A 25,829-nucleotide genomic window follows, 5' to 3' on the forward strand; every position below is an offset into this window, starting at 1 on the left:
TCGTACTTTCTCCAGACAAATGCTTCTAGTGGCTCATCAGCGTGCTGGCGGACCTCCAGGTCCCTTTGTGTCTGTTCTCTGCTCATGAGACCTTCATGGTAGGTCAGAAACGCCTTCTTAAATTGTTCCCAGCTGCGAACCTGCTGCCGTTTATAACGCCACCATTGCTGTGCACTCCCTTTAAAATGGAAATCAGTCTGCAGTAGCCACTGGTTCTCTGGAATACACTGTGCTTGGAAGTATCGTTCTAAAAGAGCAACAAACTCACGAGGTTTGGGGCCTCCCTTACTGCCATATTCAGGGGGCTGCATAACAGATGGAGGACGAAGCCATGGTGCAGGGCTTGCGCACCATGATGTGGATAGTGAAGACCTTTCATGTGATGGAGGTAAAGGGGTGCTGAATTGGAGCTCAGAAACTCTGGGGTTTAGTGCAGGAGAATCAGCTACAGCATTCTCAGTCTGAGACATTGTGGTCTGGGTGTGTCGTTTAGGCATGTCACCCCCACAAGCCATGGTCTCTTGAATGTGTCGGACCTCTAGGTGAAGGCTTCTCAGGTCCCCAATCACAGCAGAGTCAACCTTGCTTTGCAGGTTCTCTACCTTCTGGTTCAAAGCATCTACGTCCTGCTGTGTTCCCTGAAGACCTTTTTGCATGTAGCCTACGTCAGCTTGCATATTCTCCAAAGCAACATCATGCTTGGAAATAACACATTCACAAGATGCCATTTGGGCCATAAGATCATCTGTAGTCTTCCCAATGTCACTAACTTCTCTTCTAAGCACGTTTTGGAGGTCATTAAGGCCATTGGTAACCTTATGGAGATCGTTTTGCACTGACCCTAAATTCTTATTTATTTGTTGATTTTGGTTCTCCATTCTATCCAAAATACATTGCAGCATATCTTTGAAAAAAGAACAATTTGGTTCGTTTTCTTGATTGTAAGTATGCTTTTGCCCCTTTAAATTCGCAAGGGGGTCGGCTTCTCGTGCCTCATCTAACATTGCCAGTTCCAACTCAGCTGCTTTGCTTTCAATGACTTTGGGATTAGCTTGACAAGTAGTTGCTATACTGCCACCACCAGAGGTCGCTGCAGGCAGCAATTCCACTGTTCGCACACTAGCAACGTTTTCCATGGCCGAACTGGACGTATTCATGTCAGTTGAAATACAGGAAGTGTTTACTTCACAACACACGGTAAGAATTGGTTATTTTCTTATTTTTAACCAGCGGTTTTGTCCAGTGAAGCAAGCAAAGTTAGTTTTAATGAACAAACAAATGTATTTTTATATTATTTTCTTTTCTTGCTTCTCGCTTTTATTTTCTCAGATCGCTATTAAACGCAGGCCCCTCGTTTGGGCGCCAGTTGTAACCACACTTTTGTTAAGGGTTCGTTTCTCAACACAAAAAGTTCTTCAGAGTCAATAATGGTTACTGTTTTATTTTTAAATAATCATATTGCATACAAAATCGACAGCCGGGTCTCCTTTCTATGTATGCTAAATGAATTCCAGAATGGGGTAATTGGCTCCTGCGTATTATAGTAATCCCAGAAGAATGGTATTTAATGACAACACGTCCTACCTAGGCTCAGTGGAATGGTGTTAGTCCCGAATCAGCGACAGCTCGCAAGCTTATAGTAGATGGGCAGTGTTAGCAATCTGCTCTCTGTTGTGTCTCAGTCCAAAGAGAGCGACTTCCTCCTCGCAGGCAGCTATATGCTTTTAGAATTTCTCCCCCAGGGCGGGGCTTGCTAGCGAGCCCTCGCAAAGACTGGTCAATAGGGTGTGCCTATTACTGACGTGATCTACCCCCAATAACAGGAAATAATAAACTGCGTTACAATGTGTGTAACAAACACAGGTACCAGTGTCACAGAGAGCCTTGAGTATTTGTGCCAAGATCATTTTCCTCCTGGTTATATCCCTAATGACATTTTACCACAGTATTTTTGCACTGTAATTGTGCAGATTTCCTGGTGCTTTCCACATGGTTATACTATGCATTTACCATAGTTTACCATGTTTTGCCATGTTTTTAAAATGCTTTAGCATACCACATCTGGGCTTTACATTGCTTACCTATACTTTGCAATACTTTCACTATGCTTTATTACAACTTGCTATGCTTTTATTATGGGAAACTTTTATAAGGGATACCACCTGAAAAACCTATATATAATTATTATTTTTTTTTTTTTTTACACGATCTGCCTGCATTACAGCAGCGCAAGAGTTGTAAAAATGGATTAACATAAGGATGCGGTGGAGTGCTTAATATATAATATGTTTAATGTTATTGCTAATGATTTTTTTTTTTCCCACGTCTATGTAAGGTTATTATTTTGAAGGTTGCAGAAATGTATTGTTGGCATGCAAGCAGTGGGATGGTGAATACTTTTTTTTTTAAATCAAAAGCAAATGACAAAGAAATATTAACAGCTCTACATAGCTTTACTTTTAACTGTTTTGAAAACAAGATGCATTTATTTCCCAAGCTGTTATCTTTTTAACATGATGATGATGCTGTGCATCTCTGACTAAACACAAGCCTCATGCTTTACTTATCCAGATGCATTATGAGAAGACTGATGCCTAAGTGCTGCAGCTAGTTAAGAGCTGTAAGATGGCCAAACCTGGGACTGACAGGGACGGCACCATGGTAGAGAAACAATCTGGAAGGAAGGTAACAGGATTTTAATTTATTATGAGGTAAAATGTATACTCTAGGGGAGTGTGTGGTTTATTACTGTATCTGATATCATTTGATCTATTACTGTATCTGATATCATTTGGGCAGCAGTGTGGAGTAGTGGTTAGGGCTTTGGACTCTTGATTGGAGGGTCGTGGGTTCAATCCCTGGTAGGGGACACTGCTGCTGTACCCTTGAGCAAGGTACTTTACCTAGATTGCTCCAGTAAAAACCCAACTGTATAAATGGGTAATTGTATGTAAAAAAAAAATAAAAAAAGATATCTTGTAACAATTGTAAGTCGCCTTGGATAAGGGCGTCTGCTAAGAAATAAATAATAATAATAATAATAATAATTTGATCTTCTATTGATGGAAGTGTAATAATTTAGTACATTTAGTTAAAAATGTTCCAATACAAAGTTTGAGCAACTTACAAACATATTTGTATTAGAATTTTTTTTTTTTTTATGTAATGGTTCCTGTGTCCGCCAACGTTGCTACTTACTAAGTTTGAATACTTTCCTTTAATTCAGTGTCCATTTAAAGTGTTTTTGGTTATCATTGCCAGTATCAATATTAAAACACTTGACCCACACTGGGTGTTCACATAAATAAAAAGATGTGCGCCAGTAAGGCAACATTCAACAGGCACTAGTTTAATTGTGGGAGTTATCTCCCTTCCACTAGAGACAACTTGTTTGGAAGGAGTGAAGGCAGGAGAATTAAAAGACCCAGCTTGATCTACATGCAGCCACTAAAGGACCTCTTTTGATAATCCATTTATGTTCACATATGTATGTTGCTTGCTTCCCTGTGGTCACATTTGAATAAAACATGCCCCAACATGAATACTCATTTCTGTGTGGAGAGCTGAAGCGGAACTCACTAAGCGAGTCTTTGCATTCGGATGTTGAAAAATAACACAAATTCGATACCCATTTATAATGCCTGAAGATTTTATGGACACCAAAACTACTGTGCTAGTAATAAAACAGAAAACTGCTGTAGTCCAGATTGAGTGCTGTATAAGGTGCACTAGACAAATTAAAGAGAGCAGCTACTGTAGCCAGTTCCTTCCCTGCCCCTCGCATTGAGAAAAGACCAATATTAATTGGTACTACACATGTAGATTTTACAAAATAAAATTACTAAAAATATTTTTTCATACGCACAAATAATGTAATTGCCTTTATAATTTTACACTATTTATTGAGGTGATGTACATTTACTTCAATTGATTACATTTTAACTGCCCCAGTAAGTTTAGAAAATTATTGTGTAACTGTCTTGTTAGTAAAGGTACGTGATTGGATTACAGTCAGCACTCATGCGTCCGACCCTATAAAATTGACTTCAGTGACGGTTAAAGAGTGTGACGTGCATCTGACTATTTCATTTTGGCTCGTTCCAACCTTCAGTGAACACAAAAAAGATACAATGTCAAAAATACATAGCTGAAAGGACTGTTTTAAAATAAGTATGCTTCCATTTAGATGTACTGTATTTTTGTTGGTACAGTACTATATTTTCAACAGGAGTAGTATTTTAATTCAGAACGATATGATTCTGAAAATATCACTTGACAAAAGAGACGACTGGACACATGGATTGTAATACAGTGCATACTTTTAAGTCCGGTACGTATTGTAGCAGTATGTAAAATTCCCCTTTACCGACCCAACAGCAAAATGAAATCAAAATGTTACCCATGCACAGAATTGTGTAAAATGTAAAAGGCGTTGCAATTAAGCAAAATATTTTTTAAAAAAATGAAAGTTTCCAGAATTAAAACAGTATCCAAAGTCAGTATTCAAAATTGCAGAATATAGTGCTCAATAAGGCCCTAATATCACAGTTCACTTACAAATGAAAATTCACAAAAGCAACTAAAGATCACAGATTTAAAAAAAAAAAAATACATCACAGTATCTGTTTAAGTGAAACTGGAGGAAGCGCTGTGTAACTGCACAATGTGCATGCGAGGAAAAAAAAACATGGGCTGTGTATAATCAAATAAATTGTAACATTGAAGAGATTTTATTAGAAAACTGGTGACGGAGTTGGAAATCGTGTGTGACGGGTAAGTGCAATCATTTTGTTACATATATTAGGGCTGTCTGTTAAGCCTCCAAATTGCAATCGATTAGGGCACACAAAATCGAATAATTCAAATAAATATCGATGATTCTCCGCTCACATACATTTTCACTCCATTCCTCTCCCCGTGACGTGATTATTTTAATGTCATTGCTGTTAAGTAAAAGCTTGTGCACAACAATTGAATGTGAGCGGTAATTATGCCTTGGTAGCAAAAACATCATCATCATCATCATCATCATCATCATCATCATCCTCCAAATAAATTGATTTACTTACCACAACCCGCTATAATATCACATTATTGAATATTGTTAAATATTCATTATGTACAGTTAATTTTGAAACTCCAAAGAAACACACACTATATACAGTCAGTTTTCTTCAATGTGCACAATTTATTTACAGTCTGTTTGCCAGGAATACAAGATTGTCGTCCTGCTCTGGCTTCAGCTTCAGCTCCAGCTCCAGCTCACGGACGGATGGCCTGACATTCTCCTGTAGAATTCTCTGATACAGAGCAGAATTCATGATTCCTTCAATGATGGCAAGGCGTCCAGGTCCTGATGCAGCAAAGCATCCCCAAACCATGACACTACCACCACCATGCTTGACCGCTGGTATGAGGTTCTTACTGTGGAATGCAGTGTTTAGTTTTCACCAGAAATAACGGGGCCCATGTCGGCCAAAAAGTTCCACTTTTGACTCATCTGTCCATAGAACATTGTTCCATAACTCTTGAGGATCATCCAGGTGCTTTTTGGCAAACTTGAGACGAGCATTCATGTTCTTCTTAGTGAGCAATGGTTTCCGCCTTGCTACTCTGCCATGAATCCCATTTTTGCCCAGTGTCTTTCTGATGGTGGAGTCATGAACACTGACCTTAGCCGAAGCGAGAGGGGCCTGCAGATCCCTGGATGTTGTTCTAGGGTTCTTTGTGATTTCCTGGACGATTTTACGCCTTGCTCTTGGAGATATTTTGACAGGACGGCCACTCCTGGGAAGATCCAAAGAAGCACCAAACTTTGGTGTCATTTTTTCTCTCATTTTTTCTTTCTACTACAACCCACAAAAAAATCAGATCAAATACAATGTGAAAAATGTGCAAAAATGTAGAAAATCAGAGGGGGCAAATACTTTTTCACAGCACTGTGTGTGTGTGTGTGTATATGTATGTGTATGTGTGTGTGTGTGTGTGTATATATATATATATATATAAAATGGGAATTGTTTTATTTCTTAATACAAGGACGGTAAAACGTGACTGAATGTTGTATATCCGAGTGCTGACTATATATCAGTGCAATGAAAAGCAACGTTCAGATCAACCACATATTTTGAAAATACGAGACCCAAATTGCATCTTTCATATATATGAATCAAAGGTTATCCCATTTATGCAATTTGTATTGGAGATATCCATCTCTGCATAGCTCGGTAGGAAATGCATTTAGCTTAAAATATAGAGGGGTCTGTTTAATGCAAGTGTGACATAAGTACACCCTGGATAAGGGCGTCTGCTAAGAAATAAATACACACAGATGGACAAATACATATCTAGAAATCTGGTTGACAGTAATGTGGAAAGAGCAAGTAAAGCCTCGGGTCTCCATGTAGCATTTCCTGTGCAAGGGTATTAAAAAGTATTAGTCTACTTATTGCTTGCCCCACTGAAACTAACATTGACCTGTAACCTTGGGCAGAACAGCATATTAATATTAGTATGTGTGCATAGTGAGGGGGGCAACTCAGTTAGAGCACCACAGCTAGTTTAGAGTGATGGTGAAAAACACTAATTCTAGTGATACTACCTGCATTAGATATATTTTTCCAATGTATTGTTAATGACAATGAGAATGGAAATATAACATGCACATTTGTATTTAGACTGAGAAGCCATGGGTTGCTTCCCTCATAATGTACACCCAAGGCTTCAGTATTATGCCCACCTCCTGTATGCAACTCTATGTACTGTAGTATGCTATATAGTATATTTATAACACCCAGAGATTTATATTTATAAGGGTTATCCAGTATTTTAAACAATGATGCTAATAATTATTAGACATACTGTATCCATTTAAGTCTGAGATCCCAAGATATATTAAGCTAAAATGGCCTATATAAAAAAACTCACAGTCTTTGTGTACATCTTTTCTCAATTATCATTAAAAAAGTAGTTAGGCCACTGTTTTTTGTTGTTATTTTTATTTATTTTTTTATTTTTGTATCAGATGTATGTTTATTTATGGATTTATTTAAAACTTTAATTCATGTAACCTATATTACAGTAATTAGTAAAACACATAATACATTTACTTTGTTTTATTCGTTTTGTAATTAGTAATTAGTATACACATAATACAAAAGCAGCAATTTTAAAGTTACATTAAAACCCACGTATGATGCACAAGAAGTATTGAAAGTAAATAGTAAAACAGATGGATTTACCAGTGAGCAGGAGGATGATGGGAAATGTAGTTCTGAGAGGTCCATGCGGGTACATGTGAAGCCATATTGAGGCAGAGAATGCAATTTAAAAGTTTTAAAGTGGTCAAAATTTAAACTTTAAAACAATACACACACCTTACGTAAACAGTTGTAGCAACACATGGGGACATGTAAAACAATAAAATAAAAAGGTCCTTATGTACTCTTTTTAAGTGCAGTGCATCTATTCAAATCAAATGATGTATTTTACTTTTAATTAATAAAAAATCATGCATTTGAATAAGAGGTTGCTAGTTCTCTAAATTATCACTTGTCTTATAATTTAAATGTTTAAATGTACCTGTGTTTGAACCCTTTAGAGGTGTTCACTGTTTTCTGTGTTTTGTCAAGTTGTTTATCTGTTTTTTTTTTTTTTATTTTGTTTTGTATTTTCAGAATAAGGAAAAGATTTCAGCATTCAGTAAAACTCCAAAGCTGAACCGAAGTGAACTGTTGGGGAAGGAGCTGAAGCAGAAGTCTTCCATGAAACGCAAGCTTCCTTTTACTGTCAGTCCAACCAGAAATGAGGAAAGAGACTCGGATACAGGTGCTTACCTTTCTCATCTCTCTCTAGAAAAAACAGCTTTTGATGAATTTGCATGGAGTGCCCTCTTGTGTCAAGCCATTGTAATTTTCAGACACTGTTGAATCACTCAAAATGTGTCATTATTTTTCAGAGGGAAGATCTGAAATGAGAAATGTAAATAAGTACAAAAACTGTTATTAGTAGTGGTCTGTATTTGGCAGAACAATGGTCCTGTTTAGCAGAATTTGTGCTTTCAGAATGTACACTTGACAGTTCAAAGGTTAATGATGCACATAACTCAGAATCCCAGGTAGGGGTGAGTTGGTATGCTGGTTTTGCGGTTTGTTAAGATTTAGGTACATTATGGTCAGAAGTGTGCAATTCATATCGCCCAGCGCCCAGGACAACAAGATTTGTGTGAGGGACAACGAGTTTTACCGTTATACTTTGCCCATCGGACAAGAACTTTTGCTTCTTTTGTCACAATGTTCTGTTGCTAGAAAAACTCCTGTAGATCCTGTAGAGGGAGTCATACAAGGTCCTGAAAACTCTAAACTGCAGAAGTCTCACACATAAAAATGAAAAAATAATAGTGTGCAACTCTAAACCTCAAATATACAGAGTACACACATAGACATATCCTTTAAATTAACAAAGCCTCAGTCACACACAGTAACAAACGTGTTGAAATGAATGCAACAATACTATTACATTGCCTTTGTCTACAGTAAAGTTTGACCGCCAGTTATAGGAAGAATATTTAACATAATAAAAATTACAAAAACCTTTCAAGTATTTTATATGTAACGGTTTAGCAATTTTATTTTTATTTTTTTAAAAGCTACTTAATCAGGTGGTTGGCAGTAGGTTTGTAAAAATATAGATTGACTTCATTATTATGAATACAACTTTGAAATTACTCCATAGCATTGCACTATTACTAAACGAATACCTTCTCTGAATTCTGACTCGACTCTCCACGGAGTACCCTCAGTCTCTCACAACTCAGGATGCTGTGAGATTGACGGCGCAACGCCCACTGAAACAAAATCATTTCTCTTTATCCAATGGCCATATAGGAAACCAAAACATATTAAACAAGTGCCATTGCCAGTCTTCTGGGTAATGTAGTTTAGAAACCAATCCTTAACCCATTCTACCTGTTTAGCATAACGTGACTTTCGGCCTGTGTATCAGGACAAATATCCACTGAAAGTAAACCATATTATACCTTTCTAAACAGCTGAGAATCTGAAGATTATTAAGTGAATAACATTTCCATTCTATGATGAAGTATACCCTACAATTACCTAGTTTGAATGTAAAAAATATGTTTTAAAATGTACTCAAAATCATTTTAATCTAGAATCTTTTAAGTTTAATTATTTTTGTTTTGCCATGTGTCATGCAAAAAAATGAGATGGACTCAGTTTTGGCAAGTATGTTTGGACTGAATTATGTTTTCTGTTTAAAAAAAGTAAAATCCTGCAAGTTATATTCTACTTTTTTGTGTGTGTTTTGTGCGACAGGGAGGAAGCAAGTAGATTTTTAAGAAGGACAAGTAGATTTGTCTAGCATTTTGTCCCTTGGACAATTTTTTTTCTCAAATTGCACACCCCTGATGGTATTGATAATGTTCCTGTTTTGCTGCACTGCACATATTGCAATTACGGTACACAATGGTTAATGCTATGTTCCTGTTTCGTTCCTATGAACAAAGTGAAGGAAACGGTAGTTTTCATTTGAACAACTTCTTTTTATTCAGCGTCCTTTACAAAACAACACTGCTCAGCTTTCTCACCTAGCTTCACTGTTAAAATCTAAATTAGCCCTGTATGAGTGTTGATCATTGCAGCTGAAACATAAACATAACTTTCCAAACACAAGAAAACATTGAAAAACCACTTCAGTGCTTAAGAAAATGTAGGTAAAGATACAAAGGTTTAGCCATGTAACTTAAGACTATCTGCGCTGTAAGTGACACATCGTTGTGATTTTATTATAATGCTAACTAATAAAAGCTACAGTAATAAAACGTTTATCATCTTATTCATAGCTCTATTAAATTAAATAGTCAGTTTAATTTAGTGTGAAATGATTGACTGTATTTTGATAATCATTCTCTTCTCATAATAACCTATATTCGTAAGTGTTTGTATTATAAGCAACATGAATAATGCATACTGTGGCAGTATAACATTTATTGTACAACTTTTAGGGTGTTCTTTTTAGTTTTAAAATTCTGATTTGTCTATAAAAAAACAAATATTGGTTTGCCTTTTTTTCAGCTTTTGGTCATAGTGAAATATAAAGTAGGCAAAGTTGAAAAGCATTCTGTGAAAGGAAGTGTGATTTCTAAAATTGCATTTTATGTTTTATATTTGGAAATTACTAAGACTTTCAAAGTAGTTTATAGTATTTCTCCTTTTTTAGTAAGTTTTCATTTTATAACTTGCCTGATTTATACCTTGATATTAAGATTACCATGGTATTTTTTTGACACTTATCATACAATGGAAATGTTATACTGGCCCACCCCTCGGCGCTGTACAGCTGAAACTTGTTTTAACCATTCTAAAAGTCATGCTGTGATGTATTTCTGTTTCTGATGTCCTTCTCCCTTTATGCAGTCTGGGAAAATGGTTTACGGACAAACTTGCCATTTTCAGTAAGTGTTCCCAGCCTGCTTTATGTATGTGGTACATTTCCTTCCCTGCTATCGTCCTTTTCCAATCTTTCTGCTTGCACTGTAGATTCAGATCCAGGACACACAAGTGAAACCTGGGGAGAAAGAGTAATCCCTCCTTACAGGACTTACTCAGGTAAAATGGTTTACCAGTTTCGACTGTTACTATCCCATAGTGCCCTTGCTTGCTAGAAGGTCACTGTTTTATATTGTGCTTTTCCAGAGTTTCAGGTGTATTTACAATTCTCATATTGACGTTGTTGGCTGAATTTAGTTTAAACTTGTGGTGGGACTCCCTTCTTTTTTGTCATGTTTTATTAATTGTTTATTTTAACTTCTAATGTGGTAATCTGGCAAAACACACACTGTCTTAATGTTTTTACTGAACACTGACTGCAAAAGAACCGTTGACATGTTTCCGGTAAGTGCAGTCTGCGGTCCTTAGTGTTTTTTGAACAGCTGAGGCCTAAATTAACTAAAAGGTTCATAAATGTTGATTTGTTCTTTTTTGCAGAGAAAGATGGACCAGACAAGAAGAAAGTCAAGAAGGAGACGGGGAGCAAGAAGTCAACTCCAGTCAGCATTCTGTTTGGGTATCCACTTTCAGAACGCAAGCAGATGGCGCTTCTCATGCAAATGACAGCAAGAGACAACAGTCCAGGTTATAGCAACCATAATGTTTTTTTACTAAAATCCCTGAATACTTAAAAAATGTATTTATGTTAACCGCTATAACTACATTTGGAGTTTTTCCTAATGGTTTTCAATAATTTCATGTTGGCTGAAATTGAGATCATTGCAGGTCTGGTCATCTACTCAGGGCTGTAAAAAGCAGTGTTTTGTGGTCATATTTTTCCGACCGTTAATTGATTTTCATCAAAAGGTAAGATCAAGGGGTAGATGTACTAAAGTGTTGTGTCTGTCGCAATAGTTGCAAACCACATGCAAACCAGTCAGAAGTGTAGCGTGAAATGTACTAAACAAACGCAACACTGTTAGCATCATTTTAACGAATGCTTTGCAGTTGCAGTTCTTATTTGCGCTTTAGCCTTAAATGAATATGTAATTCTGGGCGGAATTCACAAAAACAAGATAGTCCAAATGAGGGATCAAAAATATTGTAATGAGATGTACTAACACTGCAGGCAATTGCGACACTGCAATTTGTTAAGAACTTTTGAAAGCATGTTTTAAAGTCGCAATTGTTGCTGGCATTTCCCAGTCTGCTTTTTCTCTTGTGTTGCCAGTTGTGCTTAATGCATTTTGAGTTATATATATATATATATATATATATATATATATATATATATATATATATATATATATATATATATATATATATATATATATATATATATATATATATATATATGAGACTAGGCTGATTTAAAACTTTGTCATTTGAATAGTAAACAAGAACGTTAACTGCTTTGGAGAATTTATTTTGTAAATGTTACTTGTGGACATTTTTTGTTTGTTGTTTTTTGCTTAAGTGCAATGCACACGGGACGGCGAAGGAATAAAAATGGGCTATCTGCAGAAGGAAGATACGTAGTTTGCATCGCTTGTGTTGTGCAGTAGTTCATTTAAACAAGTTTTCTTTTTTTTTCCTCTCCGTACTTGTTTGTATGCATTGGCCCCTAAGAGGTGAATTTCGCGGTGACCCCTCAATTTCACGACTGCCGCGAAATCGCGATTTAGGTAGGTCCCTAGCTATGACAGTCTTGGGTCAGTTTCTACTCTCAGTGAGTCTGTCAAAGCCAGCACAGGTGTGGGTGACAGTCTTTAAAAGCCTGATACCTGCAAAAACTTAAATCTTGTTAGCTGGGCTCCCATCTCTACATTCTCATTCCCATCATCAGTGGGAAGACTTCAGATAAACTGTTTCTATCAAAGAGCCATGCATCTCTGCCACATGCACCTCTCACTTCAAAAAAGGTGCTCGCACCTTGTACAAGGGAAAATGGGTTTTAGGGTCACTTGTGACAGACCCATCTGTTAGACATATTTAAAGCTATACATCAGTGGATACTTAAGTATGGCAGACATCCAGACTACCTATCCTAGTACATTTATATCCAAGTGCCAGGATTCCCAGAGTCTGCTGAATTAAGTGATGATACAGCATACACAGATGCTCACATGAAAAGGTTACGTTTGACACATTGCATTTGTCTTAAAGGGGCAGTACAAGCATGATGCTTTGTATAACAAGCTTCATCACAGAAAGAAAAAAAAAATCCTCATGAATCTGAACATGAATTTATTGATGTCCAGAAACCTTTAATAAAGTGTGTGAAAATTTGAAGTGTTTTTTTGTTGTCAAAACATTTTTATAGCGCTTTTTTTTTTTTTTTTTTTTTTTTTAAATGGTTATAAAATGCATTCCTATGAAATCATTTGAAACTGGTTCACATTGTAATAACGGAGACTGTGACAGCGGAGTGGCAGGGAGAGAGATGAACAAGAAATTACTGAGATACAGTCTGACAAAAATACAGCTTGGCAACATTATGGAATAAAAAAAGTATAAACATAATGTGATAGTGATGATTTTCACCAAAAATATTGCAGTGTGCACATTTATATTTTCATTTTATACCATTTTTTATTTTATTGGTCATAGTAAAAAAAAAAAAAAAAAAATTGACAATGTACAGTACAATACCTATATTGGTATTTATTTAATTTTATGTAAGCAATAAGGCCTGACACAGAGGGCATTATGGATCATTTGGGTAATGTGTCCCGAGACGTTTAATTATCATTTTTATTTATTTTAACTGTATTTATTTAGTTTTTCATTTTACTTTTATATCCTTCTACATAAGCACTCTAAAATGAACATTTTACAAAATATAAAGATAGAAAGCTGGCAGATTCTTCTGACATTTCATTATACATTTCTCCAGTGACTCGATGGGGCCATTTAGATGATCGGGCCATTCATACATTTAATGATCAGATTTTGATATGTTGTAAATAAAACATTACCCTGTTAAATGACTCATACATGGTTTGATGCACAGGGGCAGCTGCTCAGTCGATGCCTTCCGCTTTTGAGAGGTGGTTTGTAGAGGCACATATTGTACAACTGTCACAGATTTGTTATTTTAAGAAAACAATGCAGCACATGTTCTCTTTTTTATGTTTTATTATTGACTCAAAGTTAGTTCAGTGTGCACAGTAAATCCAGTCTGGACCATTGGTTAAATAGGCCTAATTAGCAGATTTTTGCGCATTTTATAAGGCTTTTTTAATGGTTATTTGTTTCAGATATCTTAAAGTTCGGTTACAACTGATTAATAATCCAATTTGATTTAGATTTTTTTTCTGAACAACTCTAAAATTACGTTTGACCACCCTGCTAGTAGTATTAGGTTTTTCAGTTTGTCCGGCAGTACTCTCTGCTTTTATTATTTTCTGTGAAGGAAGATTTACTTAAAGCAACATTTTGTTACAAATAAAGCTGGTGGAGTGATATTGTTTGATTTGTTTTTGTGATGCGGTTACAAGCATTCCAAGGGAATATACTAGGGATTATATCCCTCTAGTTCAACCAATCGGAGTGCAGGGAAGCTTTCCGTTGAAGTATAAAAGCACGTACAATTAAAGCAATTCAGGAAAGCATATGTTAGTCATGACTTGCCTGTAATTCATTGCATGGTTCCTGGTTTGTACCTGGCTCCACGAAAGAAGGCTATACCTTGAAAACCATGAGCCTGAATTTGATTTTGACTTTAAAGCAGACTTTATTTAACATAATATCCATGTAAATCAGACTAGAGCTTTGGGTTATTTAGAAATCATAGATATAAGACAAAAAGTAATGTGCTGTGTAAAAAATGATGCATTATTAGGAATGAGTCTGAGATTGCAGAGTCACTTCTCACTTTTTTTTTTTTTTTTTCAGACTCTACTCCTAACCACCCATCCCAGACAACACCAGTGCAAAAGAAAATCCCAAGTACCTCATCCCGACAGAAGGACAAAGTGAATAAAAGAAATGAGAGAGGAGAGACTCCGTTGCATATGGCAGCCATCCGAGGAGACACAAAGCAAGTTAAAGAACTCATCAGCCTTGGTGCAGATGTAAATGTTAAAGATTTTGCAGGTAGGAAAACAAACTATGTAGATAATTATGTAGGTAAAAGTTGTTGTGGGCCCTCTAAATAATGATTACAGGTAAATAATGTGTTTCAATCAGTTATTATTCCTCCCATTGAATTATAGACACGCAGTCTACCACACAGCAGTCAAAAAATATTCAGGTCTAAAATATATATATGCTTGTTTAATTTCATAATGTGACTGTTTTCTTCCTTGTAATACCCCAAAACACATTTAATGTATTTTACTTTGCTACATGAATGGAAGACGAGCAGGGTTAAACGTACTGGTAAGACGTACTGCTGGTAAAATCTCTGTGTACTTTTCAGTAGTGAATTTGAAATAGAAAATAGTATAGCATACTTTTATGATCTTTTAATTATCTTGATAAATGTAAGGGTTTCATTATGTAGAGGGTGGTTTTTAGAAAGTAGGCCAATATAACATGGCATAGCAGCATATGTAGCCATCATTCCCATGATGGCCTTATTGCAGTCTGCAAGTCGTATGTTATGCAATTTTGTTTTAAATTTAAGTAAAGCTATTAACAGGATTATTTCTGACAAGGGAATATATGTTATAAGTGACTGTTAGATTAGTAATATTGACTTTTCAAATCTTATACTTCACTGTCAGATTAGTAATATTGATTGCTGTTTATTTTGGAGCAGTCAGTATTACTTTTTTTCACTTGTTTGCATGTTTCATCCACTCAGAACCTGTAATCTCTACTTAAACAAAACAACAAACAAGTGACTAAAATCAACTAATATGCCAGTTGTTGCATTCCTGGATTTAAACTTTACTCTTTTGAAAGTACCCTGACCATACGCTTGCATAGAAGCACAAATATAATAATTGCAATGTAGAAGAGTATTACATTGTTGAACTTGACACAGAAAAAAAAAAAAACTATTGTCATTTAATCATTAGAATTTGATGCATTGCCTTATAGAAGTCCCCAGTTTTTCCTGTCCTAGTGCACAGTGGTATTAGTTAATTTGCATAACTAGTACTTGTTTGTATCTGCTAATAGGTCTCCCTATTTGGAAACCTCTTACGCAGAAAATGCTAGTTAAAAAATCTAAGTCTATGCACTTTCTGTGGTGTGTGGTTAAATGCATATTTTTTTTAAGTTTTGTGATTTGTTTTATGTCCTCAGGCTGGACTCCACTGCATGAAGCATGTAACCTGGGCTATTATGATGTTGCCAAAGTCTTGATAGCAGCAGGAGCTGAAGTGAACACACAAGGTCTGGACGATGATACACCTTTGCATGATGCTTCGAGCAGTGGACACAGAGATGTATGTACTGCCAACCATTCATACTGCAGATCACCAGTGACACTGAGAGTTTAATCATTCTAGATGTTAAGCAAACACCAGCATGTGAAATATTAAAATTACATTAACTTGTTTGAACGAAATACTTTGTAAACAAGTGCTATTGTGAGCGCACTAAACATATTAGCATGCTAGGTTAATCAAATAAATAATTGAATAATTCCCTTCAACATGTTTTTTCTCGGCAGGTATTAAACAAGCCTTTTAAAAATCTGTTAATTTCACAACACTATACAGTTGACTATCACTCAGTAATAATGAACTTCCAAATTGAGTGATTTTAAAAGCTATTTTGAATCAAATTTTCCTTTCACCTGGGGCACTAACATTTTTACTGCATTGCTGTCAGGTGGTGCAGTAAACGCACACAAAACATTCTTGCAATACTAGCTAATCACTCTGAATGAATGATCTGCTGCTGTATAGGCCTATACTGGGAGAGTTTTTGTTTGTCAAGTTTAATCAAAGATTAAATCTTCCCCTGGACTACAATCCCACAATTCATTGTAGAGATGACACATTTCTATGGAAAATCGAGAAGTGAAATCAAATGAGTGTTTTTAGTTAGATTAATAACGACATGTTCTGTATCAAATCACTCTGTCAGATTACTTATCATTGTTACTCAGTAATTGTGTAGGGTGTTTCTTGTATTTATTATTTTGTCATCCACTATATCTGTCGCAGTTTTGTTAAACTTTATATTTGCGGTAAAACCAAATCTTTAAACCTTTTATATGTTTTTATCATTTCAATACATATGAAAGACGATACCTACAATAAGAAACCTAATACCCTTTTTTGTTTGTTTGTTTGTTTATTTGGTTCTTCCTAGATTGTCAAGCTGCTTCTCCGCCATGGAGGTAATGCCTTCCAGGCCAATAAATGTGGAGAGAGGCCAGTGGATGTTGCAGACACAGAAGAGCTAGAGCAGCTACTTAAAGGGGAGATGCCTCTCTCTGATGATGAAGACAGCTCTTCGGGTAGATAGCCCCAGTAATTATAATCTTGCCTGAGGCATTAATGTTAAATGAAAAAGACCAAATTGAACTATAGAAAAAACATAATTTGGCAATCATGCTTTTGTGTTTAGAATGGACCGTTTCTACCTGTTACAGCTGACACAGGTTTAATTTGTTTAGTAGAATTTAATAGAAAGATACAAGTTTTAAATAATATTTGTTGTTGGTAGTATTAGAATCTGGGGATAAAGGAGACCTCTGTGCATTCTACTGATGACTCTAATTGTAAATGCATACTTCCTTGTGAGTACCATAGACAATTTTATTGTCCACTTATGAATTCGTATTTGTAGTTTGAAAGTTAAGGAGATAAGTAATTTAACACACTGCTTAAGTCCTAAAACTGAAGCTTGGGTTATAGCCAAAATTTTCTTTGATTTCCGCCTTGTAGAATCTGAAGACCCACTTTCAATAAACCCTTCCAGTGTAGATGATAATATGGAGGACTCTGAAGGTGAAAAGGACTCTGAAAACAAACAGCTGACCCCAACCAAAGCCTCCGTATCTGGCCTGGACGAGTACGAGTTCAAAGACGACGAGGAAGAGGAAGACTTAAGCAAAGCACTGAACAACCGACATATTCTTAGGAGAGAGCTCAGACAACGGGAGAAGGAAGAGAAAGAGAGGAACAATTGTATTGCTAAGCAGGAAAGGACATATCAGCAAAATGCCTGCAAGTCGAAAAAGCCAAAACCCTCCAGAGTGCTTATCTGCAGCTCTGAGAGCTCAGATGATGATGATGCACCACAGGAGAGGAAAGTCTCATCTCCAACTTGTTCCCTTACAGCTGCAGCAGAGGGTCACAAAACTGAAATAAGGACTAAAAAAGAGATCAGCCTAACAGCTGAGCATAAAGAGAAAGGGAAGGGGAAGAAAAAAATTAAAAATCTAAGTAAAAACAAAGAGAACCAAGAACTCAAAGAAGATGGCAAAGAAAATTCTAAGATAACTTTTTTTTCGTCTGCAGCCGGACTGGAAACTTCAGAGCGGACAAAAGAGGAGGATTCTTTTAAAATGTCTTTTAGCCCGAAGGATGACGCTTCAGTTCATCTTTACCATCTCCCATTAGTAAAACCTCCCAAGCTTAATCACAACATATCTGACAAACAATCTGCCTCCCTAAAACAGGAAAATGTGACCTTGCCCCCAGGAGGTTCAGAAATGTCTTCGCAGACGCAGACAGGGATTGTCCCATATGACCACTATACAGACACAGACAACACCATTGAAAGTTCAACCAGCAAAGGGTTTAAGCACAAAGAGAAAAGCAAGCACCACCAGAAAGAAATTGGAGTAGATGAGGAGGTTGAAATCTCCAGTCCGAGGAAAGAGGAGGACCTGGGGACTTGCTTTGACAGTTTGGAGGGAGCCTTGCGAAAGACTGATAAAGATGGAAAAGTGATCAAAAAGCATAAATTAAAACACAAGGACAAAGGAAAAGACAAGCACAGAAAAGAGCATGAGGGTGGAAAGGACAAGCACAGGCAGAGAGACGGTAACAAAGAAGCACCACGGAACCTGGAATTTGATCGGGAGTTCTGGAAAGAGAACTTTTTCAAGAGTGACGAAAACGATGAACTGTTGCCGGGGAAAACCGAAACCAATGTGACGATTTCTCCAGAAAAGCTGTCCGAGAAGTCTGTCAAAGAAAAGAGATCTGTGAAAGAAAAAAATCTTGGCAAAGAGAAGTCTAGAGAGGAACGAGACAAAGATAAATCGAAAAAGGACAAGAAAGAAAACTTTTCCAAAGAAGAAAAGGGGAAGGATATGAACGAGATTGAGCAGGAGGAAAGAACAGATGACCCTGTTGTAGACAGGGAGTCTGAGGACTGTCCACATGGTGGTGGTGCTGTTAAGGAGGAACTGGCAGAGCAGCCCTTTACAGAGAAGGAAATCGAACAGCAAGACTCACAGGAAAAAGGCATGAAAGAAAAAACGGAGAAAAGGTCCCCAGTAAAGGAAAAAGATGCAGAAAAGGTGGATAAACATTCTGACAAAGAGAAAAAAATTAAAAATGAACACAACCTCTTTGATAAAGCTGAATCACACGATTGCACAGAGAGATGGAAAGAGAGAGAAAAAACAAGCTTCTCGCATGCACCAAAAACCCACAAGGACAATGAAAAGCAGAAAGCAGTTTTGTCTTTAAAAAAGCCAGAAGACAACAAAAAAAACAAAGACAAGTCTGAAAAAAAGCATGAAAAGGAAAAGACAGAAAGAGAGCGGTATTTGGACGAAGAGAAGGACAAAGAGAAAAATACAGAGAAGAAAGGGAAGCCCATGGAAAAGGGGTGTGATTTAAGCAAACTAGACCGAGTGAAAGAAAAGGAGAAAGATCATGAGAGAGAGAAAAAAAAGAAGGAAAAAATCAAAGATGTAACCTCTGCTTCAAACATGAAGGTATTTTTCGAAGAGAAAAAAGGTATTGTGACAGAGAGCAGTAAGGTATCACATGATAAAGCATTTTCCTCAAAGGATAAACAGAAAGAAGATGTGTTAAAAACCCCTGAAAAAGACAGAAGGGAAAAGGACAGAGAGATTGACCGCTACAGGGACAAACACAAGGACAAGACTCAATCTAATAAAGCCAACAAAGCAAAGACCAATGAAGTAGAGGCTGATAAGAGTAAATCTAAACCGTCACCTGCTGCCAAGGACACTCGACCGAAGGAGAAAAGGCTGGTCAACGATGATCTTATGCAGACAAGTTTCGAGAGAATGCTGAGTCTCAAAGATCGCGAGATCGAACAGTGGCATCGGAAACACAAAGAAAAGATTAAGCAAAAGGAAAGGGAAAGGTTGAAGCACAGGCCAGGGTTAGAGCTCAGCAAACTGAAGAACAAAGAGGGACTAAAGAGCTTGCCGGCAGAATCATACAGTAATAAAGAGCTTCTACGGTCTAAAAGCTCAGAGGTGTCTGAAGCTCACAGCCGAGAGAAGCTGTTAAAAGATCCCACAAGCACAAGGTCTTTTTCCTTAGATGCAAAAAATGTGCCAAGTGTTGGAAAAATCGCTCATGGTCTTGATAATAGCTTGACTCGATCTCCTAGGCCAGAAAGTGAAAAATCAGGAGTTATCTCTAGATCAGTGTCCATGGTTTCAGTGGCCAGTTCAGAGGATTCCTGCCAGACTGCAGTGACAACACCTAGGCCAGTAACTGAGTATGATTCTGATTTTACACTTGAAGTCTCAGACTCACAAATGCCCTTCTCACAGTCTCAGTTTGTGCCCACTGCCAGATCACCTATTATTCATGAAAGAGACGCTGAAAGTTTATTTGACGTTTCCCATCGTCTCAAGCCCCCACTGTCCAGCAAACAGCCTCCATCTTACCTGAGATCGATTTCTAATGAGGATGCTAAGCCCCATGCTGTTGATTGCAGAAAGCTTGGTGAGGAACGCAGGTATAGCATAGCAACACCCTCTAATAATGAACATTTAAGACTTTCTGTAGTAGAAAGCAGCTTGGCCCCAACACAAGAAAACCAAAACAGTTTCTTTTCAGTGCCTCCAAGTCTTAGCAGCACCACTTCTACAACAGAAGCACCAGCTATTGCCAGTGAAGAAAGCTCATACATAAGTGTTTCAAGCTGTCGCCCTTCCCTTCCAGTGTCTACCGTGCCAAGTAGCAATGAGCATAACAACTGTGTTGCACTGCAGAGTAGTCCACTGCATGTAAGCCATGCAGAAACACAATTGGAGGGTTATCACTCAACTGATAAAGCATTGGAAAAAAACAATAACACTCAAATAACCCCAGATAAGGAAGCTTCCCAAGCTGAAATGCCACATGAGCAATTATCAGAATGTGCAAAGCAGGGAGGCTCAATCCCTTCCATGAATGCATTGGAAATTATATCTTCTCAGTTGTCCTTACCGTTGCTTCCAAAGGCATATGAAAGCAGTAGTGACACACACGAAGCATACGAGTCAACTTCCAGCATCCAGCGACTTGAGGTGCCCCAAAAAATTGACCAGGACCAACCCCCATTTTCTGAGGAAAGAGACACTACTTGTATTCATCCTGATGAGGGTACCCAGTTAAGCACACATAGTAAAACTGAGGAGCAAAATGTAGAATCAGTAGCAAGTGATTTGTCTGAAAGTGTAAGACCATGTTGTCCAAATAGCCCTGAGCAAACTATCAATCCTTCATGTACCATTGAGCAACAAGTAAGCAATACCAACACAGAAAGTTCTGTACAGAAACCAAATACATGCTGTGATGAGTTAAGGAATACTGAAGAAACAGCCATGGAGACAGATAATGACATTGGCAGGGTGGAATCTAAATCAAGTATTGCAGAACAAGCTGTGCTTGAAAGCTCAGGTACTGCCCAGTCAGTCAAATCTGAATATGCTCTGCCTAAGTCCCCAGTTGTCATTGAGGCTACTTGCTCAAGCCTGGAGGATAAAGTAGGGGAACATCTTGATGCAGAAAGCCTGGAAAAAAAACTTGCGCAAGAAATGCAAGACCTTCTAAAACCATCTCCAGATAGTGCTACCCAACCAAATCGTGTACCTGACATGAAGATGGAATTAGTTGAGCAGATGACGGTAGACCTAGAAACTGCTGATGACAAACTAGAACAGCAGGATGCTTCTCAAAGAGGCGCAAGAACTCAAATAAATTCACAAGCTGGAATGATAAAAGCAGCCTCAGTTGGTTGCCCACAAGTAGCTGATACAGATGGTGATTCATTAGCTTCCATCAAAGCAGAAATAAGGTTAACAGAGGACGAGGACATTCAGGTGCATCACCCACGAAAGAGGAAGATGTCGAGAGTGCCACAGCCTGTGCAAGCAAACCCTACAGCGCTGCAGGCTAAAGAGAAGACCCAGCAATCTCTTGCAGATGTTGTAGACTCATTAAAGCTTGATGAGATTCAGCCATACCAATCAGAGAGGGCCAACCCTTACTATGAGTTCTTGCACATCCGAAAGAAGATTGAAGAGAAGCAGAAAGTGTTAAGCAGTGTTATCCCACAAGCGCCACAGTATTATGATGAATATGTGACTTTCAATGGATCGTACCTTCTAGATGGAAATCCTTTTAGTAAACTTTGTATACCAACAGTAAGTGTTTTGTTTTTCGTTTTCTACAGAGCCTGAGAGGGTACATAAGAGAAAACATATATATCTTGTGCGCCCATCTTACTATCTTGTGGCCACGAGATACCTATGTCTTTTTTTCTCTCATGTCCCCTCCTGGGCTCCGTAGTTTTAAACACATATATAAACTGTTTAAAATATATTCACAAAAGTAAGTCCTAAACATATTAAATTGTAGTATTATTATTATTATTATTATTATTATTATTATTATTATTATTATTATTATTATTATTATTATTATAGTACTATAACTCTTGAACTGGAATTGTGTAAAATGACATGCAATTATTGAATTGTTCAATAAAAAAAAAGGTTGGGTAGTATTATTATCACAGAAGTAACACATCTCAGTTGTGTGCTAAATACACAGTGACATCAGATATCGTTGCAAACGAGATTTAAGGTGGATGTCCTTTAATGTTACTTATGCTTCCTTGTAATTCAAAAACTGAATCATTAATCATTTCTGGCCTAAATAAAGAACCCATACTGCTTCTATCAAAAGCTAGTAATACCACATTAATTCACTTTTATGTTGATCTCAGCTGCCACTTGAAGTGTGTTTTTTTTGTGTGTTAACAGTGGGGGGGTTTTTGTATTTTTTTTTATAGATAACACCGCCTCCTTCATTGCCTGAACCCCTAAAAGAAATGTTCAAACAACAGGAGGTTGTCCGAATGAAGCTGCGTTTGCAACACAGTATTGAACGGGTAAGAAGAGTCACTTTTGATGCTGTGGTTATAATGGCTGCTGATCTGATTTATAGTATATTGAATAGCTATAAATAGTTTTTAGTGTGTATTTGGAAGTAAATCTATCTAGCAAGTAATGAAAAGCTTCCTGCTGAAATGCTCATTTGATGTTCTCTATCGATTGAACCTTCATTGCAAATTAAAGGCTGCGAATGACTCGGCATTATGAGGATAGTTAGTTTCACATTAGGATTTGGGTACGACATCATAACTTTGGGTATGACATCATAACTTTGCAGCTAGGGCTGCAACAGTTATCACTGCCACATTGTATTAACCTCTGGCCATAGCAATAATAGACCATTTGCATGAGAGATTTATATAACAAATTAACTGTTTTTTCCTGTTAATTTTAGGAAAAACTCATAGTGTCAAACGAGCAGGAGGTTTTGCGTGTCCATTATCGTGCAGCTAGAATCCTGGCCAACCAGACTCTACCATTTAGTGCCTGCACTATTCTTCTGGATGCAGAAGTTTACAACATGCCCCAGGACCCTCGGGTATGAAACATTTTGAAATATACAAATGCTTGGATTTCATTTATTTGTGAACTTGACCTGTTCCATTAGTTTATCTAAAAAGTAACACATTACTTTTTTCTTTTGTTAGACTGATGACAGCAAAATATCAGTGCGGGATCGGTTCAATGCCCGTCAATTTATGTCTTGGTTACATGATGTTGATGACAAGTTTGATAAGCTTAAGGTAAGCAACCCTTGTGATAAATCTTAACTATAAAATGTATACAGTACATCATTGTAGGACAAAATAAGTGCATTAATAGATTTCTGATAGCATAACTATTTAAATGTAAAATGTTCCTGTTCAAAAATGGTGTCCACAAGCTTTTATTTATTTTATATATAAAGGTATCGTTAACTGCTTTCAGTCCAACCAGAATCTCAAATTAACCTTTTGTTTGTTTGAGTGTGGACAGCATTGTTTTAGGCATATGTTTGCTGTGATCTACACAATGTTACCATAAAATGTGTTTAATTTATCTGTAATCTATCCATTGGAACAGTTATCTCAGATGAAATGACCATGTCTGGTCAACTAAGTGTTGTTTTCATATATTGAGTGTGGGGATGTATAACTAAGTTCCTGAGCCCAGTGAGTAGTTTGACTACAGAAATGTAGCATTTTACAATACAAAAAGCTCCAGGGTTTGAAGAAAGAGGGTCAATGTTTATAGGGTTTTTTTGTTTAATGTGAGACTGTAAGCACATTTTCAGCACCATCATAGGGAGTAGTAATAACTGATGATGACAATTTCCTTAGTTCATTTGAATTAAGTTGTAAACAACAAACATCCCCCACAACTCTCTTTTAATTACACGATACACCTTTCTAATTGTGTAGATAAGACTTCAGTCAGCAATATTAACAAGCATTCTTTTATTTTGTTTAAAAAGACATGTCTTCTGATGAGACAACAGCATGAAGCAGCAGCACTGAATGCAGTGCAGAGGCTAGAATGGCAGCTCAAACTACAAGAACTTGATCCTGCAACATACAAATCTATCAGCATCTTCGAGATCCCAGAGTTTTATGTCCCACTGGTTGACGTTAATGATGACTTTGAGTTGACACCCATATGACGTGTGTGTTTTGTTTCCTGGGGTTTGACTCAAACAGAGCATCCGTGTGTAAGGGTGTAAGAAAAATGCTGCACTAAACACCAAGAGTTATAGAAAGGAATAGAGTTTCCAATTCAATAGCACTTAATGCATCCTGTTGACTCTTCCAAAGGGTACGAGTTTATTTGGATGCTAAATATGGGGTTCATGTTCTAAACGTAAAAACAGAAATCCTGTTTCCCAATCACACAATTATTGACGGAGAACATATATTCTGGGTGTCTAGACAATGTAAAATTTAAATAGTATAATAATATGAGAATAGAGTTCTAGCTTGCTGTTCTCAGGAATAGGCACTTACTACAAGGGACTAGAAGCTGGTGCTTGCAGCGCTGGAAGCTGCTGAATGACACAGAAAAGAAGAATGGATGTGTTCTGCAACATGAAAGAATGCATGCATATCTATAAGCAGATAACTTGATACAAAGCCTGCTTTATGGGGTTGTGGGATACCTTTCATCTATAAGAACGATTATAAAAAATAAAAGTTAGATTTCTCATTTAGTGAAGGTTTTCATAAATGTACAGACTGTGCTCTTAAATTTATTGTGTTAATAACTTATTTTATACATAATAATTGTGCATTTGTAAATAACCATGTAATTATTGTTTTTAATTTGTAAAAAAGATAATGAGATAAAATAGATATTTTGATTGTAAAAGTGTTTTAATGGACCAAAGTTGAAGTTTTAAATTGAGTGTCATGTGTTCCTGGCTAATTCTAAAGCATGTGTTGGATTTTTTACTTGTTCCATTACTGCAGCTGTTTTAGATTTGTGATGTGTATGCTGTGCATGCATTACTGGTTTTGATTCTGTCTACAAAGTTGTACTGTGGACTGTAGTGAGGTTTAGAAAACTTGTTCCATGAATATTTGCCATTTGTTCTGTTATGTGCAGTTTCATTTTCAATTCGTGTATGTTGACTAACACATATTTAAAAAAAAATGTTACTTTTATTACTGTGTGACGTGGAATAGCAACAAAGTCTATTTTTTCAACATATTGCCTTTGAACGATAGTTCTCAAATGATATATTGCCTATTTTAATATTTGCTTGTTAAATGACATGTACATATTTGTAATATATTGTTGAATACATTTTATTGGTCCTCTGCAATTAGTATCAAGTTTGTTTGTTTGTTTATTTATTTATTTATTTATTTATTTATTTATTATTTTAATGCTAATGTATTCCATTTTTACATTAGCTACTTTCATTGGGGTTGCCTTTTCAGGGATCATAATAAGTACACAGCTTTCATTATGGTAAAACCACAATGTTGTCACATAAGAAATGTGTTTAATTCAGTGTGTTACTTAACTGACTAAATAGGATTATTACATATCCACTA

At 36.7% G+C, this 25,829-nt stretch overlaps 1 protein-coding gene across 4 annotated transcripts in view; it reads left to right on the forward strand.

Annotated features, from left to right (window-relative positions):
- The window catches only part of LOC117400628 (ankyrin repeat domain-containing protein 12-like), an 88,176-nt gene extending 62,582 nt beyond the window's left edge, over positions 1–25,594 (forward strand). For 2 of the 4 annotated variants that reach the window (XM_059022042.1, XM_034000837.3), the window contains 12 exons: positions 2,572–2,685; positions 7,677–7,827; positions 10,560–10,628; positions 11,007–11,153; positions 14,406–14,606; positions 15,765–15,907; positions 16,782–16,929; positions 17,360–22,044; positions 22,695–22,793; positions 23,192–23,335; positions 23,445–23,540; positions 24,251–25,594. In XM_059022042.1, coding sequence (XP_058878025.1) covers positions 2,626–2,685; positions 7,677–7,827; positions 10,560–10,628; positions 11,007–11,153; positions 14,406–14,606; positions 15,765–15,907; positions 16,782–16,929; positions 17,360–22,044; positions 22,695–22,793; positions 23,192–23,335; positions 23,445–23,540; positions 24,251–24,436 — 6,129 coding nt within the window. In that variant the 5' untranslated portion in view covers positions 2,572–2,625 and the 3' untranslated portion in view covers positions 24,437–25,594. The remainder of the gene's footprint in view (positions 1–2,571; positions 2,686–7,676; positions 7,828–10,559; positions 10,629–11,006; positions 11,154–14,405; positions 14,607–15,764; positions 15,908–16,781; positions 16,930–17,359; positions 22,045–22,694; positions 22,794–23,191; positions 23,336–23,444; positions 23,541–24,250) is intronic. The other 2 variants (XM_034000840.3, XM_059022043.1) reach the window with 2 other exon arrangements.
- Positions 25,595–25,829: the final 235 nt, after the last annotated feature.

Source organism: Acipenser ruthenus, chromosome 4 (genome assembly GCF_902713425.1).
Source record: "Acipenser ruthenus chromosome 4, fAciRut3.2 maternal haplotype, whole genome shotgun sequence".
Classification (NCBI taxonomy): Eukaryota; Metazoa; Chordata; class Actinopteri; order Acipenseriformes; family Acipenseridae; genus Acipenser; species Acipenser ruthenus.